This window comes from Electrophorus electricus, chromosome 11, assembly GCF_041902795.1.
Source record: "Electrophorus electricus isolate QZ-2024a chromosome 11, ASM4190279v1, whole genome shotgun sequence".
NCBI classification, from domain to species: domain Eukaryota; kingdom Metazoa; phylum Chordata; class Actinopteri; order Gymnotiformes; family Gymnotidae; genus Electrophorus; species Electrophorus electricus.
Genome location: NC_137507.1, coordinates 16,200,001 through 16,217,342, shown reverse-complemented (window position 1 = coordinate 16,217,342; position 17,342 = coordinate 16,200,001). Strand labels below are relative to the sequence as shown.

Here is a 17,342-nt window from a genome sequence, read left to right as displayed (position 1 = left end):
TTTCTCATAATTATTTATGAACAAACATAATGTACAGGTACTAGAGTCCTTGTTCAGTGGTCAGGCTAGTCGTTCATACTTTATAGTCGTTCAGTCTAGAACTTGTTGTGAACCAGATAACGGAATTTAATATTCACTGAGTGTCTTATCCATTCAGTAGAACACAATAATGAGCATGAAAGAATGTTCTGCCTATATAATCCCTTCGCTAGTAAGCAAAGGCTTGCTAGTAAGCAAAATACTATGCATAATGCGCCATCTATTGGTTGGAAGAGGAAATCACGCGTTTCTTTTGTTGAAATTACCGAAGTCCTGACTACCCAATCTTTTACGCTCTGCATGTCTAAACTCTTTAATGCTGTGACACACTCGGGCGACATAGCCTAATCCAGTAAATGAACTGCTGACGGACAGTGCGGCACTGGTTTTCTGCATAAGAAGCGAAGGCGTTTAAAGCGTCAAACTCCTGCCAATGAATAACGCAGACGCCGCAGATCACATGGACTAAGGGTTTCCGGGCTTCACTGACCCGAAGATGCACAGATCTGCATAAAATTTCAAAATCTCCTAATATAATTGCCTACCTGGCAGCTGAGCGGTTGATTAAGGAACATTTAAGAATCAAGAGAAAACAACTTCGCCCAAACTGATCAGATATTCTGACGCTAACGCATCCAATGAATTATTCATAACGGATAAAACATAACAGTAAAACCTGTCGTTGCATACATGTCCTATTAACTCCTTCAGACTATCAGAACTACACAATGGCCTCTTATTTTACTGATCTGAAAGGTAAATCAATGAATCATTTATATAAAGACAAGAGTACGTGAGTGCGGCCCTGCAGCCCAGAGGCGTGTCCTGGTGACGCTGCGTGCACAGAAGGACAGACGAAGCTGCGAGGGCGCACTGAGGGGTTCAGTTGGTGGAGGCGTTGGTCATGTAACCATGAAGAACATGAATTATTATTATATTAACAAAACATGAAACGTCTGGGCCCTTTATTTTACCATCAATAGTGAAATGGTAGAATAAGAGGAGACAAATTGGATCGCGCACCCGTGGAGCGACGTCGCTGCCCGATAAGCAGAAAAAAATATACAACTTTGGATTTCTTTCTTTTCTGTTTCTATTAACGCACTTGATCCGTGAGGAACATGTCGACTGGACAAGACGAAAGTTCCGTGCGAGTGGCTTTAAGGTAGGGTGACTGAACTACTGAATTGCCTCTCTGTCTCACTGATGCTCTCGTGGGTCACGCCTCTAATGTACCTGTTATGGCAACGACACACGTTTTGTTCGGCTACGTCTCTGATGTAAGAGCTTTACACGTGTTAGGAGAACATATATTAAGATCAGTTTTTAAATGAATGTACACTAGCTGGAAGTGCACCAGTTCAATGCAGGAGAACACAATTGTATGTACACAGTGGTCCGTGTCAGTTGTTGGCCGGAATGTCCACGCAGTCCGCTGATCTTGAACGCGGTAATCTAAGGCCACACGTCTGACATCACTTCATTTCTTTGTTCAGGTTTTTCAGTTTACCAGTGCGTGGTTCGGGATATTTAGTGTATCCGAACCATCATATGTGTATTTGAACGTAGGCTACAATATTTCTTAGAATGAATGATTCAGTCGATCAAAAACAACAAAGCAAACAAACAAAAAAAAGACACCCCCCCCCCCCCCCCCTAAAAATTAAAAACCCCTGCAGCACAAATAATGTAGTATGATAATATTCAGGAATGTAGTGAGTAAAACAGGAAGCAGACAGGGGTGTGTGTAGCATTGTCATTGCAGAAGGATCGTTTCCATACAAAAGCCCCATTGCGCTACTCAGGTTACATTATTCCAGGCTGACAGTTCGACTCTAGTTACCACAGGCAGACTTTGACCCAGCATATAGTTTGCTAAATGTTTGGACTTAGGCACAGTGTCACCTGCCCCACCTCCGTGTTTTGTACATCCTGTGACATTCATATGGAAATATTTTTTTTTTCTTTGCATAGCAAACACCAGAACACTAGCACACACAGGTGCCCTCAGCATCGCTAATAGAGTCCAACTTTGTGGATAGATGGAAGTATTTTTATTTAGTGGAAGTATTTTCAGAGGTGGGATATTTGTATTGCTCCTATTAGCCTTTATGCTTCTAAGAATGTTATAAATGTAATGACAAGTAAATGTGAATATATGACATATGGTTTACTTGTAATAAGATAACTATAATAAAAAATTACACTGTGGAAAATGCCTGAATTTTATACTGTAGCATCAGATACACTGATAATAAGTGTAATCAGTATTCCGTGACTGAGTTGTGAAAAGCTTGTGTTCATTTTAAAAGTGATAGACTGCACTCCCAGTGCAGACTCAATGAGCGAGTTAGTCTTCTGTCCCACACACCCTCGCACATCCTCATGTGCATTCAAAGTCTTATCCTACCAATACCCGATGGCTGCCGCACACGCTGCCACCACACACAGCAAAACGTCACGAGTGGCTTGGAAGCTTTTAATGGAATATCTGTTTAATCAGAAATGTTTCCTTAGAGAAGGACATTAGCGTCAAGGTGCCTGAAGGACATTAGCACCATTTACTTTCTGTTAAATTTTGACTGCCCAGTTATGTTTTAAATATGAGGTCACCAGTGCCAACTTAGACTAGGATTAAGATGTGTTCTTATTACCAGAAGGAATTACAGCGAAAGTCCACATCATTCAAGGGTCTCAGTCCATCATGCGTGACCACATTTGTAAAGATGAAGGAACAGATACCTTGTAATTAGCACTAGTGCTGACAGGGGCAGTCACTACTAAATACATCGGCTGGGGTGTTTTTACTGGTTTATAACATAATGCAGTAAGATTTGATTCTGTTTCTTCCATAATGTTGGTTGTTATAGATACAGGGCTTGTCTCTGCCTGCTGGCCTCAGGCCATATGTTAAACACACCTCATTCATCTTTGATTCAAAGGCAGGATTGGATTCAGATTCATTAATCTATAATCTCCTTGGTACTGCAAATAGTTTTCTTATGCTCTCTCGCCTGTCCTTCATATCAGCATTGTTTTCCTCTAATCAGGGATTGTCTCAAAGCATGAAGACTGAATATTACTTTAAGGCAGCAAGGGGTATGAATAAAATCGCATATTATTAATTACATTTCCAAATATATATCTAAAACCGTCAGATTAGCTAAACTCAGGCCCACGTAATATCCGCGCAGTTCTCAGCGCGTACTTGTGGCGGCTGCTTCTTTTTCTTTCTTTGTTCATCTGCCTTGAACTTTGTGAGTGGCAGCATCGCACGCCTGCCTGCCGAGGCAAAAGCCCTTCTGACAGAAAGGAGCTCCTTTTGGGGACAGCTATCGGCCTGGGCCTGGCAGCTTGGGTGAATGTCTCGGTTAGTGGATATAGTGGCTGAAAAGCTGAACTGTAGGGCATGAGCGTGTCTGTCTCTCGCACGCCGCTTACACTCAGCTGCCAGTCCTTGGAGTACCAGCTTACTCCAGCACTCCAAAAGAGCCATTAATAATGGAAGGCCTTGGGGCTAACAATGGTATTCTTTGTAAAACTGATCTTTCGGTCGACTAAATTACAAGTTTCAACTACAAACAATGCTGTTTTTATTTCTTGTCTAAGGCTAGTCTTGTTTTGACAGATGTGTATTTTTTTCTGTTTGAAGACAATATGTGGCAAACGTGTGCAGGGCAGTTGTTCTTGAGGAATCTACCTGAATCCTCATAGATTTATAAGCTCTTGTGTTAAAAATTAATTGTATTTATGAGACTGAGGGGGGCTGAGTGCTGTTTTCCTTTTCTGAGCCTTTCTATATGCATCGTGTCTTCACAACAGCCCTTTTAGCTGATTGGTGCAGTCCAGTGTCTGTCACAGCTTGTAACCAGACCTTTTGTCAGTCGGCGGGTTACGCTGAGAGGCCCACCTGCTGTCTCCTCCCAGATGTAATTTTGTAGACCTCCTTATCAATATTTATGAGCCAGTAGTGAAGAACTGAAAGAGAAGCAGTTCTCTGAAAGCCATCTGTCATCCTCAGGGCAGGAAGCAGCTGACTCATTTTCAAGCGAGGTCACCCAGGAAAACAAACTCCTAGCGCATGGCAAAAGGTGGCGTAATGTCTCCCGGCCATATCTCAGAGCTGCTGGCACTTACCACCAGGACTCATCTTGAAGTTTCTCTTGAGATTAACCTTATCTCCTTCCTGCTGGCTGCTGGTGCGTGTGGTGCGTTTTGTCCTTGTCTGAAGGTTTAACGGTCCCTCATGTCATGGCTATGGTGAGCGAGGAACTCTGTTCCCTCACTGGAAGGACACGGAACAGCCAGTTTCAGCTCATTCATAAGATGTCAGACTCTAACCCAGATCTCTTTCTTCCCAGCACCTGCGGTGTATATAAGCGTGTTTGTGTACTGCTCCTCTAAAATAACACAAATCACCCAATTTCATATTTGTGGTTTGGACTGTACTGTTGGAATGGCGAGCATGCCGCTTCAGTTCAGCTCTTAACGCGCGACGCGGCGTGATTCTACAACTTTCCTTATCTTGTGTTTTCAGCATTTCCCCTCCGTGCAACCAGCCAATGTTAAATGACGCTTGGGTCAACAGCTCTCTGTTTCTAGCCCCTCTGCTTGGAGTTTTTAGGGAGGTGAGCTTACTGGCTGTTTTGGATCCTTGTTTTTCTCCGCTGTTGGCGGATTTTCCATTTGTTGGCCTGAACGCCTCTGCCTTGCCCTCTGCCTCTCCTGTCTGCAGCTGCCCATGTGTGCACTGTGACTCCTGACCCAGGAAGCCAGGCGGGTTTGATAAGGGGCTACAGAAGTGCACCTCAACACAGCGGAGTCAGCGAGAAACCCTCCTGTGTGGCTGTGAACTGGAGCAGACCGAGAGCAGACGGAGCTCTCTGTCCGGCGCGCGTTGTTAAAGATGAGAGTGACATCAGAGCTCATAAAGCTGCTGCCTGGAGTCCTTTTTTTCCGCATGCCGCCATGGTTTACATCCTAAAGTAATATTAGAATCAGGCTCAGGTGTGAATTTGTATTCTCATCGAGAACGGGCTTATTTTTTTCATCGCCCTGTGCCTTCGGGCTGAGGTAGGCTTGTTCCTGCCTGTTCCTGAGTTCAAATCACTTCACTGTGGCAGAAATTAGCTCTATATTTCAACACCAGCCAGTGGACAACTTACTTAAACTGAAAGAAGTAAGCGAAAACAGTTAACTGTCCTCAGCCCCCTCCATGTCAGCAGCGGCTAATCCTCTGGTCAGAACTCCTTCATCTTGGCCAAGTACTAGATGTCATACATGTAACTAAAATTCACAGCGATGATGACAGATCAGGGCCTGACGTTCCCACAGATGATGCTGAAAGGTGAAATCCTGTTTTTTCCTTTTTCCTTTTAATGTGGCCTCTTATTGGCTTAGGAGCAGGTTGGACAGGCAGCCTCTGTGTACCTCCGTTCTGGAGTTACACTGTACAGTGGACAGCCATACTGTCTCTAAACTGGAGGAGTTCCACCACATATCTGAGGACAGATCCTGTTCTTCTTGCTTTATGTTTAAAAATGAGGGGGAGGTTTTTCTTCAATTTTCCCCAACATTTTTACTAGGGGCTTTTTTTTTTGGAGAACCCCAAAGCAGGAAGAGTGCTAGCATTATGTTAGAGTGTGAATGGGTTCCGTGTCATTCCAGTTCACTATTGGGAAGTTTGAAACAGAATGTGTTAAAACTGTTGCATATAGATCTAAAAAATATTTATGACTGTTGTCATGACATGCTGCATTGGATCTGGTTGTCATTACAAATTCCACTGAACTGCTATTGTTGAATATGGAGTACTGGTGTGGAGAAAGTGTTTCAGAGGAGTCAGGAGAAAGCTGACTTAGAAATCGGAAATCCCTCTGAGTGGTTTGAAACCCTTTACTGAAAATTCCACAGGTGTTTAAACTCCATAGATGCTTATTATAGCATGGCTTTTCTGTAATGCCTCAAAAACCTGGGGTGGCCCTCTGTTTATGAATGTTCCTCAGCTGCTAGGCATGGTCACGATGGAGAAATGCAAAGTCACTGCCTTCCTACAGAAGTGACATGGCATAGGGTGATCTGCAGGAGAGCACCAATCTCCGTAGCAGACTCTGAGTCAGCTGTTAACAAAGGCAAAACACCAAATCAGCAATCAGGACATCCTCTCCCTGGGGGATCGATACATTTACGGGATGTAGCTGATGCTTTTATCCAAAGCGATTTACAATTATGACTGAGTACAACTTGAGCAATTTGGGGTTTAGTGTTTTGCTCAGGGGCCCAACAGTGGCAACATGGCAACCTACTGATTACTAAACAATACCTTAACCACCAAGCTACCACTGCCCCTAATTGTTCTGGACTGGCACCACCAGACGTTGTCATCCATTCACTTACTGCTGCTGCTGCTGTAGATTACAGTCTTGTTGGTTTACTTTGTTCCCGCAGACCAGATTCCTGTGACTCACTATGACCTCTGATACATAGAAGCTCCCCCACTGGATAAGGGGGTTCTGTTAATGTAGAGATTGCAGATTGCTAGAATGATAAGTTGACGAGCGGAGGTCCGAGATTCAGACACTTCAGTCATTCTATATATAGATCAGACTTTAAGAGGGCTCCAACCCCTTTGGCCCACGAAAGCTCTAAGAAAAGGGGAGGTGCAGAGAGTATCGGCTGTCGGAGTAATCGCCACAATGAGGTCTGTGGCTTGATGCTAAGTGGTGCTGTCACATGCTCAGGGGTGTGACGGGGGCTGGCCCATGAGCCCTGATCAGACCCCCCCTACTCAACACAGCCTCAACACAAACTACCCATTAATTCACGCACAGCATTCTACTGATTCCGCTTTCTCGCCGAATGAACCGAGACATGGACATTCCTTAAAAAGGTCATTACACGGCTGTTTATATTAAAGGAGAATAATACAGTGAGAAGGATACAAGAGGAGGACTGTGCGTTTCTGATCGAAAGGGTCTGGTAAAGTGGTCCTCGCTGAAACCAGCTCCACAGGCATCGGATAAGCAGGCTTTAAAAAGTTTTAAGTCTACAGAATGTAGCAAGGCCTATAAAGGCAGTCCTTATCCGAGTGCCGGGGGTGGGGTGTTTATATTTAACCCTAAAGCTGAAACCTGTCAGTCATCCCCCATTAGCTGGAGCGCTACGAGACTACGTCGTCAAGAGTGAGAGTCAGAAGTGGGTCACAATCTTGTTAATGTCTTACAATGTCTTTTTATAGCATGGTGCCCTTTTCATGACCTTCTGTGAGTTAGCAGGCTTTCAGGATGCTTGTACAAGGTGTATTTACCATGGTACTTCAAAGTGGCTCAGGCTTGGTGCTTACATGCTGTAACAGTTTGCCTCTAAATTACGCCTTTGTGTGAAGGAAATTAAAACGTCCATAAAGTGCCATTTGAAAATGGCAGATAACGACGACTTCCACCACAGGCAAAGTGGGCAGAGCTTTAACCGCTGGCAGCGGAGCCGTTATTAGAAACTGACACGCGTCACCCTGCGTGTTTGCAGAACTGGACCTGAAGGCCTGATCTGTCCTTGGGGGTACTGGGACTGTAGGGACGGGCACCTGGCTCATGCGGCTCACGGTCCGGGGCCCGGTGCTGGCCCCAGCGGGAGATGGACCCTGGGCCTCAAGTCTGGACACCCAAAAGGAGTCCCCTCTGTCCTGTTGCCACTGTACAACAGATGAACATCTCCCAGCATGGCTGTAGCTAACTGGACCTTCTGCTGTGTTTGTGAGGACACCTCTCCTGCAAAGAGGGAGGAGAATGGAAAGGAGCAGAGAAATGGGGGAGGAGAAGAGATGTGGGGCAGGTTATACTCTTGAATGCACTTCTGCCATTCCTTCCTCTCTGCATGTTTGTTAGCCACTAACAAAATTGTTATACAGAGACCTCCCCTTCCTAATATGATTTAATTGGTTGTGTCAAAGGTGCTTGTATCTTCTTGTGAGTTCTAAGTCATGCTGTGATATGTAATGCAGACTTCCCCCAGAGGGCACGCTCAGTTAACACACTGCCTGCCGGTGCTTGCTATTGAAATTCGGGTTTGAGCTCTGTGCGGTATGGGTGGTGAACGGCCAGCTAATTTCCCCCCTGACCACTGGCCCAAGGGGCTTGCAGTGCCATGGGGTCGGTATTTTGAACTGCACCTCATGGATGCCTGATAGCGAGACCCATACACCCGCTTGTCCATATAACCTTGTGAAAGAGAGAGGCTTAACTGGGAATTGCATATGACTAAATACAAACACGTTTCGTATACATTCAGCAAGTGAGTCAGCATATTGCTATGGATTTTTGTCTTATGCATGTAATCATGGAGTTCCAGTTTTCCATTAGCACACAGCCTCACACTTTAACGTAGATGGGTCCACAGCAGTGACACCGCAGAATAGGATTTGTGGGATTAATGTTAGTTGCCCATTCCGAATTCTGCCATTCTAGATCAGAGCGCTGTTATTCACGCGTAAAGAGGGACTGATGGATCCCAGATTAAAGCAAAGCAGCTCTGGCCTTCCAGCAGCGGTAAGGTAACGTGTGAAGAACCCCAGGCACGTTTATCGGTGACTTTCACATCATGATGTCCGGTACTACATGCCCAAGTATTACACATTCACAAGACTGCAAAATTGTTTAATGTTTTTGATTTCTGAGGTCCATGAAATGTTGTGTGCCTTTTATTCAGTTAGCTACTCAGTTAGTCAACCTCTCTCTCTCTCTCTCTCTCTCTCTCTCTCTCTTTCTCTCTCTCACTCTCACTCACTCTCTCTCTTCTTCCAGCCATGTCCACGGTGATGGTTGCTCAGACCAGGGATGCTAAATAGCTGACATCTGATGTCATGATCGCGCACCAAGTCCAGTAGCAGTGAGCTGTTACTGCTGAGGCCTCTGGTCAGCCATGTAGAAGACCGCAACTCTAGCCCACTATCCAGCTCGGACCAGGCATCTAGGCACTAAGGCAGACGTGACACAGATACCATGCTATTAATTATGCATTAGACAGCTTGGGGCTACACTCAGTCCGGTGACAATAATATATTTTTTTTCTGTAGGTGTCTATAAGTGAAGCTGGTTGTTTATTGCTGTGCGATCGCTGTGTTCAAGCTTCTAGATCACGCGCTATGATTCAGTGAATGAGGCAGGAACGAATGAGACATGGAGGAAGAGGGAGCACAGCGGTGAGCTGTGCTGGGACCAGATAGACATGGTCAGCGTGGGGCGGCGCGGTAGGAGGGATACGCGTGAAAGGCAGGGTGTGACTGTGTACCTTTCCTTTCCCTCTGAACAGAGGAAGGTCTGTGTTCATAAGACGGTAAGCATGAGCTAGGCTGCTGAGTGCTTGCTAGTCCTATAACACGCTTTCTCTCTCTCTCTCTCTTTCTCTCTCTCTCTCTCACACACACACACACACACACTCCAGCAGCTGTCATTATACTTAAAGGCCCATAGCCACATTTGCATGTGTATGCCAGTTATATGTTTAACTCCAGCCGCTCATATACAATTTGACCTCCTTTATCGTTCACACGACCACTGTAGTCCGTCCATTACTGCCGGACACTGTGTCTGACTACGATTCAACAAGCCTCCGGACCAGATCGGTAATGTAGGAGCCCCTATTGAGAGTGCAGTATAGTGTGCAGTAATGTTCTCTGGCACTTTCTTGGCCAGTCACAACCCCGCCCCATACCTGCTAACAGCCACACACCTCCAGTCCAAATGTCAACACATTAAATGCCTTTAATAAGGCTAGCGTGGGATCCTGAGAGGGTGTATTGTCTCCATGGCAACAAGCCTGACCTTTTATTCTCTCTCTCTCTCTCTCTCTCTCTCTCTCTCTCTCTCTCTCTCTCTCTCTCTTCTAACCCCTCCACCCCCACAGAATTCGACCACAGTTAGCAAAGGAGAAAATTGAAGGATGCCACATTTGCACCTTTGTGACCCCAGGTGAACCCCAGGTGGTTCTGGGTAAGGACAAGGCCTTCACATATGACTATGTGTTTGACATGGACTCCCAGCAGGACGCCATCTACAGCAACTGCACCGAGAAGCTGATTGAAGGCTGCTTTGAAGGCTACAACGCCACCATCTTCGCGTACGGCCAGGTAAGCCAGGCTGCTTCACGCTGATGCAATGCTAATGATCCTCCCAAAGGCCGGGCCATGACAGCTCAATTTACCTGAACAGAGGCTTATATAAATGTTAAGGGTTTTCAGAGGTCCCGGTTAGCACTGCGACCTCGGGCCTAATTCAGTTTCTCTCTTGCACGTGTTCTTCGCCGGTTCTCTGGTCAGTGTAGCAGCTGACATGATAAAAAAGTGCTTACAGCTGTGCTGGTCTTTAGGCTGCTCGTTACATATCAGCCGCGAAGAAAAGCAAACAAGTCGCGAAACCTCTGTCAACACTGAAACAGCAGACATGTTTCAACGAGGAGCCTGTGGGGGGATGGGGGTGGAGGAGGGGCGATTGTCATAATGAATTCATCTATCGGGCCATTCCTAAGGTGTCGTGTGGGGGCTCTCTGTCAGATAGACTTTGCCTGGTTCATTTTCAAATGGAGCTCTTCAAATTACAATTACGAAACCTCCTGAGAATTCTTCTCCGCTCTTTCCAACTCCCGCCTCGTCGTTTGCTCCTCCGAATTGTGTCCCACTGGGAAGCTCTTTCAGGAGCTGCTTTGGGTAAGGGGGGGGGGGGGGGGGGTGACGTTCGAATTTGGGCCCAGAGTCTCATTCCACTCTCCGTGACCATGGCAACAGGTACCCCTCACCCCCCACCCCGAAGCCTTTTTTTTTTGTCTTCATGGTTCCCGTGGAGCAGCCACTACTGCAGACAAAGGAGACTCTCTTAGACACAAGCACTAGCTAACCATCAATCACCTTCTGCCCGCCACAGGTGCGTAAGCTTCTGCTCGCTAAACGCTGGCTGAGTAGTCTGGGTCAGGGAACAAAGTAACACATTAAAGCGTTTTCCACGTACTATGAACCGTCTGGCTGATCCAGTTGTTTCTTAGTGCTTGTGAAATGAACCAGTGTGGATGTGTGACTGCCCCCTCCAGACGGGCTCAGGGAAGACGTACACCATGGGCACGGGCTTCGACGTGAGCATCAGCGAGGAGGAACACGGCATCATCCCGCGGGCCGTCAGCCACCTGTTCCGGGGCATCGAGGAGAGGCAGCGGGCGGCGGCCGAACAGGGCCGCCCCGTGCCCGAGTTCAAGATCAACGCCCAGTTCTTAGAGGTGAGTGCGCCGGCCCTGCCGCGCAACCGCCTGGACCCTAAAACCAGTGGTCTGCCATCGAGGACACGCCTGTTGGCACAAGGCCAGGCTTAATGTGAGTCTGAGAATCAGGCTAGCAGCTTCCCGGAGCTGTGAACCTCTGGATAGCTGCGGTGACTGGCAATAGTGTTATTTCTGGCCTGGGTGAAAGGGTGGTAGGAGACAGCCCTCAATATCAGCATTTAAATTTAGCTTTAAATTAAAGTCCCTGAGAGCATTGACTGCTGGGTCAGCACATTTAGAACGGTATTGACATGTAAATAGATACGAGACTGCTGTTATCTTTACGTATGGAGACCGAGGGACGTCTTAGACACGCTCTCCTGCGTTATCTCCATCTGTCTCAATGTCTCAGTCGTCTCCAGCTTATCGGAGGCATGTGATGAGGCAGACTGTCTTGCATGGTTTGAAAAAGGTTGTGAAAATAAAAACCTCGAAACGCTCTCCTCTTTGTGTTACAGTTGTACAACGAGGAGGTCCTGGACCTGTTTGACACCACGCGGGACGTGGAAGCCAGAAAGCAGAAGTCCAACATTAGGATCCACGAAGACGCCACGGGGGGCATCTACACCGTGGGAGTCACCACGCGAACCGTCACCTCTGAAGCTGAGGTTAGGGTGCCGCATGTGCGGATGGTTATATTCGACACGCATACGCGTGTTCCTGCATCAGCCCCGTACACGGAACGATCTCCTTTTTTAGGTACACCCACCCTACAGCCGCACCTGATGCATTTCACAGTCAGGTATAAGTGTAGTCCATCCCTCCGCTGTTCTACTCTGCAGGAGGCTGCCTGTACCCAAGTAAATACTTTATGTAGGCTGTGCCAACCCTGGCCTCTTGAAAGTGGGAGATCAGTGGTTAAGGTACTCTGATTTTAATTGGAAGGATGTTAGTTCAAATCCCACCACCACCAATTTACCACTGTTGGGCCACCGAGCAAGTCCCTTAACCTTGAATTGCTCAAGCTGTATTCAGTCATAATTGTCAGACGCTTCATCAGAGATGAAACAGATCGGTAGCGTGTAGGTGCTGCTTTGGAGTAGGTATGAACCTAATGAACCAAGAACTTGCTGTGAGTTTTCCTGAGCACGCGCCGCTACCCACTGTGTATAACCACCCTGACCTGTGGCCTTCCCGCCCTCTCAGATGATGCAGTGTCTGAAGCTGGGGGCCCTGTCCCGTACCACCGCCAGCACACAGATGAATGTCCAGAGTTCGCGCTCCCATGCCATCTTCACCATCCACCTGTGCCAAGTCCGCGTCTGCAGCCCCACCGACGTAGGTGCCGCCGCTGCCTGGCCGGCGCCAGGCCTCTCGCCTGCGTTGGCCCCGCCCATAGACCCGCCTCCCACCGAGTCCAAAATGTGATTCACAGAGAGTAATCGTACACCATGTTGCTCAATGGAACCTGTGGCCAAAACATCTGATAAGACATCAACCGTAATACCTATTTAGAGTTTAGCACCAGTACTGACTTTTTAACAGAACGTTTTTTGGGTTAGGGTATTTGTTATTATTATGTTAAGGAAATATGATTTTAAAAAAGCAAAGCTGCTGTTATGAATCAAATATAAATTGGTTGCATAATAAAGAGATGACTCTGAGATCTTCTACACTCAGTCATCATCGTTGGTTGAGTTCCAGAACAGCTGGAATCGGGACCGCCATTCTGTTGTTCTTGAAGCTGTCTTGATTACTATCTCATAATCCCACCTCCCTCTCTCACTTCCCATCTCGCCCTACCCAGAACAATGAGATGGACAACAGGCTGACCGAGGGCTCCTCCGAGATGGATGAGTTTGAAACGCTCACGGCCAAGTTTCACTTCGTGGACTTGGCCGGCTCCGAGCGCCTGAAGAGAACTGGAGCGACAGGGGACAGAGCCAAAGAGGGCATCTCCATCAACTGCGGACTGGTAGGCCGTGGCGCTCGAGTGTTGAGAAGGCCGTCACGCACAAAGCCCAAGCCTCTGACTTTGTTCTGAAACATTCTGGGGACCAGAGTGTTGCATCCAGTTCAGCTCTCTTGCGAATTCACGTTCCCTTTCTCAAATCAGGTTTTTGTGTCTGTGCACTCACTGAACAGAAAGGCAGAAGAAATAATAAAGGTTTTATGAATGTGTCTGCACATCAAGCAAAGCTAAAAGTATTTATCAGCACAATGGCTGAATATATTTGTGTGTTGGGAGGTTTTTGCATATTGTGGACTCCTGAAATGTCAGTGCCGTGTTTATTAACCACCAGACTGCAAAACTTTTATAGGACGGTTTCCATTTTGTACTGGGTCAGTTATCCTGAAGCAAAGGCACTTGGGAAACACTTCTACACAGATGAAACCGCTTATGGAAATCCAGTACAGGAAGCTGCTTTTTAAGTTACTCTTTCTCTCTGTATAGTCTCCTTGTCTATATAGTCCATATATTTTCAACAGACAAAAGCTATAGGGACACATCCAGGTCTTTCAAGTAGCCATGGTGACATGTCCCCAGCATTGCAGGATCTAGTCGTGCTGGTGCTCTCAAGTGACAACTGTTTTGCGTTATACATTCTTATGGTGCAGTGCTTTTGAATAGACTCATGTGGTTTTATTTTGGGGGGTTTTTGTGAAATAAAAGCTAAATCTTAAGAAGGTTTCATATTTCTTCTGTCGACACTGATGGTTCTGTTCTTTGACTTTGACTTTATTTTCTAATCGTTCACCTGCTCCTTGGCGCTGGCAACAGCAGCTCCATCTGGTGGTGCTTAGAGGAACTGCATAGCAACCTTTGTAAGATGTTGACATCTTACGCTTGTGTTTTCAGTGTCGGTCTCTTTGTGTCTTCCCAAAGCTGGCGCTGGGCAATGTGATCAGCGCTCTGGGAGACAAGAGCAAGCGCTCCACACATGTGCCTTACCGCGACTCCAAGCTCACGCGTCTCCTCCAGGACTCCCTGGGAGGGAACAGGTCTGCGTCTTTACTCCGTTCAGCTCGTACTAGATCTCCAGCGCTCGCGAGCGCAGGACGTACAAACCCGCCTCTCTCGCCCTCTCCCTGTCTGTCTCCGCCCTCCAGTCAGACGGTGATGATCGCCTGCATCAGTCCCTCGGACAGGGACTTCATGGAGACGCTGAACACCCTGAAGTACGCCAACCGGGCGCGCAACATCAAGAACAAGGTGGTGGTGAACCAGGACAGGGCCAGCCAGCAGATCAGCGCCCTGCGCACCGAGATCGCCCGCCTGCAGATGGAGCTGATGGAGTATAAGACGGTGAGAGGGGGAGCAGGAAGGGCCAGGGATGGCGGTGGTTTGGGGGACTGCTCAGTACAGTCTGTTCATTTGTTCTGACAGCCACTGGTTTCCATAGGCCCCAGCTCTCTGCTGTGGTTTGGAAACAAAAACAGGAATCGAGAGTTTACACACATATCTTTCCTAAATGATTAACCGCTAATGCACTAGCCCATACTAGCTCATACTCGGACACAAGCGACAATTACCTTGTGAGGAAAAAAAGCAAAACAAATCAAAACATGTCTCGTGCGCACGCAGGGCAAGCGCGTGGTCGGCGAGGATGGCCTCGAGTGCGTCAACGACATGGTGCACGAGAACTCCATGCTGCAGACGGAGAACGGGAACCTGCGCGTGCGCGTCAAGGCCATGCAGGAGACCATCGACGCCCAGCGTGCACGCCTCACCCAGCTGCTGAGCGAGAGGGCCAGCCAGACCCTGGCCAGGGCAGGTATGCCTCACCACAGGCAGCGAGCGGCAGGGAGCTGCTCCACGCACAGCCGCCAGTGTGCTGGCTGAAGCTGGTCTGGGACCCTGGCCAACGTTGCACTGAAGTGATGGGGTCGAGCAAACCAGCAGTCGTAATGAGTCATGAGTCGTAGACCACGTTGTAGTCATACTATTGCTTATTCTAGAGCATTCATTTGAAATTTGTAACATGATGTTATAACACGATGGCTCTGAAAGGCTGAAAGAACAGGAGGGAGTCACATTTTTGACCTTTTCACTACTTTCATTGCATGCAGTGATAACTGGTAATCACATTCACTAGACTGTGGTTTTGTGCTTAGATGCACATTACAGCATTACCCTGTTCAAGGTGTGAGATGTTTTGTGGGGAGACTACAGTTCTGTAAGTACTCGCCAGACACCCTCCGTGTGGTTCAGTGGACATTTTTCTGCTGCTGCTCTGCAGGGGAAGGAAATGAGGAGATTGGCAACATGATCCAGAACTACATCAAAGAGATCGAAGAGCTCAGGTAGTGTTCTCTGTCCTCCGTGGCCCTTACGGTCTAACATCCACGAATGTGTGTGTATGTGCATGTTTATGTGAATGTGTGTTTATGTATGTGTGTGTGTGTGTGTGTGTGTGTGTGTGTGCGCGCGCGCTACAGGGCCAAGCTGCTGGAGAGTGAGGCCATGAATGAGAACCTGCGTAAGAGCCTGTCCCGCGCCTCCGCCCGCTCCGCCCTGTACGGAGGCCCGCCCGCCTCCCTGCCGCCCGCCATCCTGGCCCCGGAGAAGGAGGCCTGTGACCTCATCGAGCTCGCCAAGAGGGACCTGGAGAAGCTGAAGAAGAAAGAGAAGAAGAAGAAGAAAAGGTGAGCGTGCTTCCGGCAGGTGCAGGGTTTACCTCGCTCGCCCGGCAGAAGAGGGCGTGGCGTGGAATGCTCAGAGTCGCCTCCCGCTGGCTCCGTGCCCTGCCCTTACACGGCCCGGGCTCTGCGCATACCTGTCCGAGCCACTGTAACTATACCCCATTACTGAGAGTGGCAGCTCTGATAATAACGATGGTTATTCCCCCCGCCGAAGGCGTCTGAGAAGGCACTTGGGTGTAGGTGGGGCTTCCCTTGTGAGTTTCAGCAAACCTTTTTCAGGCACATAATAATCTGAATCCGATATCCCGCCTGTTTACATGTCCTGACAACAGGAATATTAGACGAACATTCCGTAAAAGAAATGTATGTTTAAAGATGGTTGAATAAGCCATGGTAAATCCCTGAACTAATCTCAAATACTCCACAGAGCGGAGTGATTGGGATCACTGTCGATGGGAACGTTAGATCTCTAGCAGTCCTGCAGTGAGTCATGCTGCTCACCTTGCTTCTAGCCTACCTGCTGCATTATCTAACCGTATTTTGTAACAACCTTGATCCTAAAGTCCATACATCTTTCTTGCAAGTTCCGAACACAGTGACCTTATCCTGTTCTGCGGGCTACTTGATTTCAGTCAGGCTATTTTTGATCTCATTTCTTCCCAAATAGGTGAAATGTTAGCTTTCGTGGGCCTTGTGTGTGCCAGCGTTGGCGCTGCCCTGACTGGTCCACAATGTTAGTGTGTAATGCTAAAGAATGACAATATTCAACAATCACAGAAGTGTAGCAGCTGTGTGTTAGTATGTCTGCGTGAGGACTATAAGGGTTTGAACGGTGACTCAGTATGGCACACGTGTGAATGTGATAAGCGTCAGACGACTGTTTCTCTCACCTATACTTCCTTGCACCCCCCACTTCTCTTGTGAAGACTTCAGCAGATGGCAGAGTGTGGCCGCGAAGACTCTGAGCATGAGAGGTTCGATCGCGTTGCTCCGCCACCTTTACCCCACTAACTCCACCCCTAGGCCTGCTGGTGTCGGCTGGCCCCAGGGAAACGCCTGCCCGTGTGTCCTCCACTACTGTCTCGCGTTACTCTGCCGCCTGCGCTTTTGAGGCTTCAGCTGACCTCTTTTTAATCACTGAATGTTCCTTCCTCCTAACAATAACAGTGTCCTAACCCACTTACTGGTTTTATGGTAATGATTTCCAATCACCGACATTCATTTATGGGACAAGTTTCAGCGAAGCATGCACTAAACACCCCTTTTTATTCACAAAAACAAGGCCGTTCCCGTGTCAAGGTCCCCGCACTTGTGCTCATTTCCTGTCCGTGTTTTGAACTGTGATTTGTTCACAGTGTGGTCAAGGAGGAGGGACCTGACAACGATCAGGACAAAGACACTTCCGACAGAGCCAACGA

General features: G+C 47.7%; 1 protein-coding gene across 9 annotated transcripts in view; it reads left to right on the top strand.

The window, feature by feature from the left end:
- Positions 1 to 900: 900 nt before the first annotated feature.
- LOC113580183 (kinesin-like protein KIF21A) overlaps positions 901 to 17,342 on the top strand; it is a 29,480-nt gene continuing 13,038 nt past the window's right edge. For 2 of the 9 annotated variants that reach the window (XM_035528469.2, XM_035528468.2), the window contains exons 1-13: positions 901 to 1,204; positions 9,940 to 10,162; positions 11,116 to 11,298; positions 11,799 to 11,948; positions 12,487 to 12,618; positions 13,088 to 13,255; positions 14,168 to 14,283; positions 14,392 to 14,587; positions 14,867 to 15,056; positions 15,522 to 15,585; positions 15,721 to 15,927; positions 16,851 to 16,898; positions 17,280 to 17,342. The exon at positions 17,280 to 17,342 is cut by the window's right edge and continues 13 nt beyond it. In XM_035528469.2, the coding sequence (XP_035384362.1) occupies positions 1,161 to 1,204; positions 9,940 to 10,162; positions 11,116 to 11,298; positions 11,799 to 11,948; positions 12,487 to 12,618; positions 13,088 to 13,255; positions 14,168 to 14,283; positions 14,392 to 14,587; positions 14,867 to 15,056; positions 15,522 to 15,585; positions 15,721 to 15,927; positions 16,851 to 16,898; positions 17,280 to 17,342 (1,784 nt within the window). In that variant the 5' untranslated portion in view covers positions 901 to 1,160. Of the gene's footprint in view, positions 1,205 to 8,837; positions 9,370 to 9,939; positions 10,163 to 11,115; positions 11,299 to 11,798; positions 11,949 to 12,486; positions 12,619 to 13,087; positions 13,256 to 14,167; positions 14,284 to 14,391; positions 14,588 to 14,866; positions 15,057 to 15,521; positions 15,586 to 15,720; positions 15,928 to 16,850; positions 16,899 to 17,279 lie in introns of all 9 variants that reach the window. The other 7 variants (XM_081723010.1, XM_081723014.1, XM_081723009.1 and 4 more) reach the window with 7 other exon arrangements.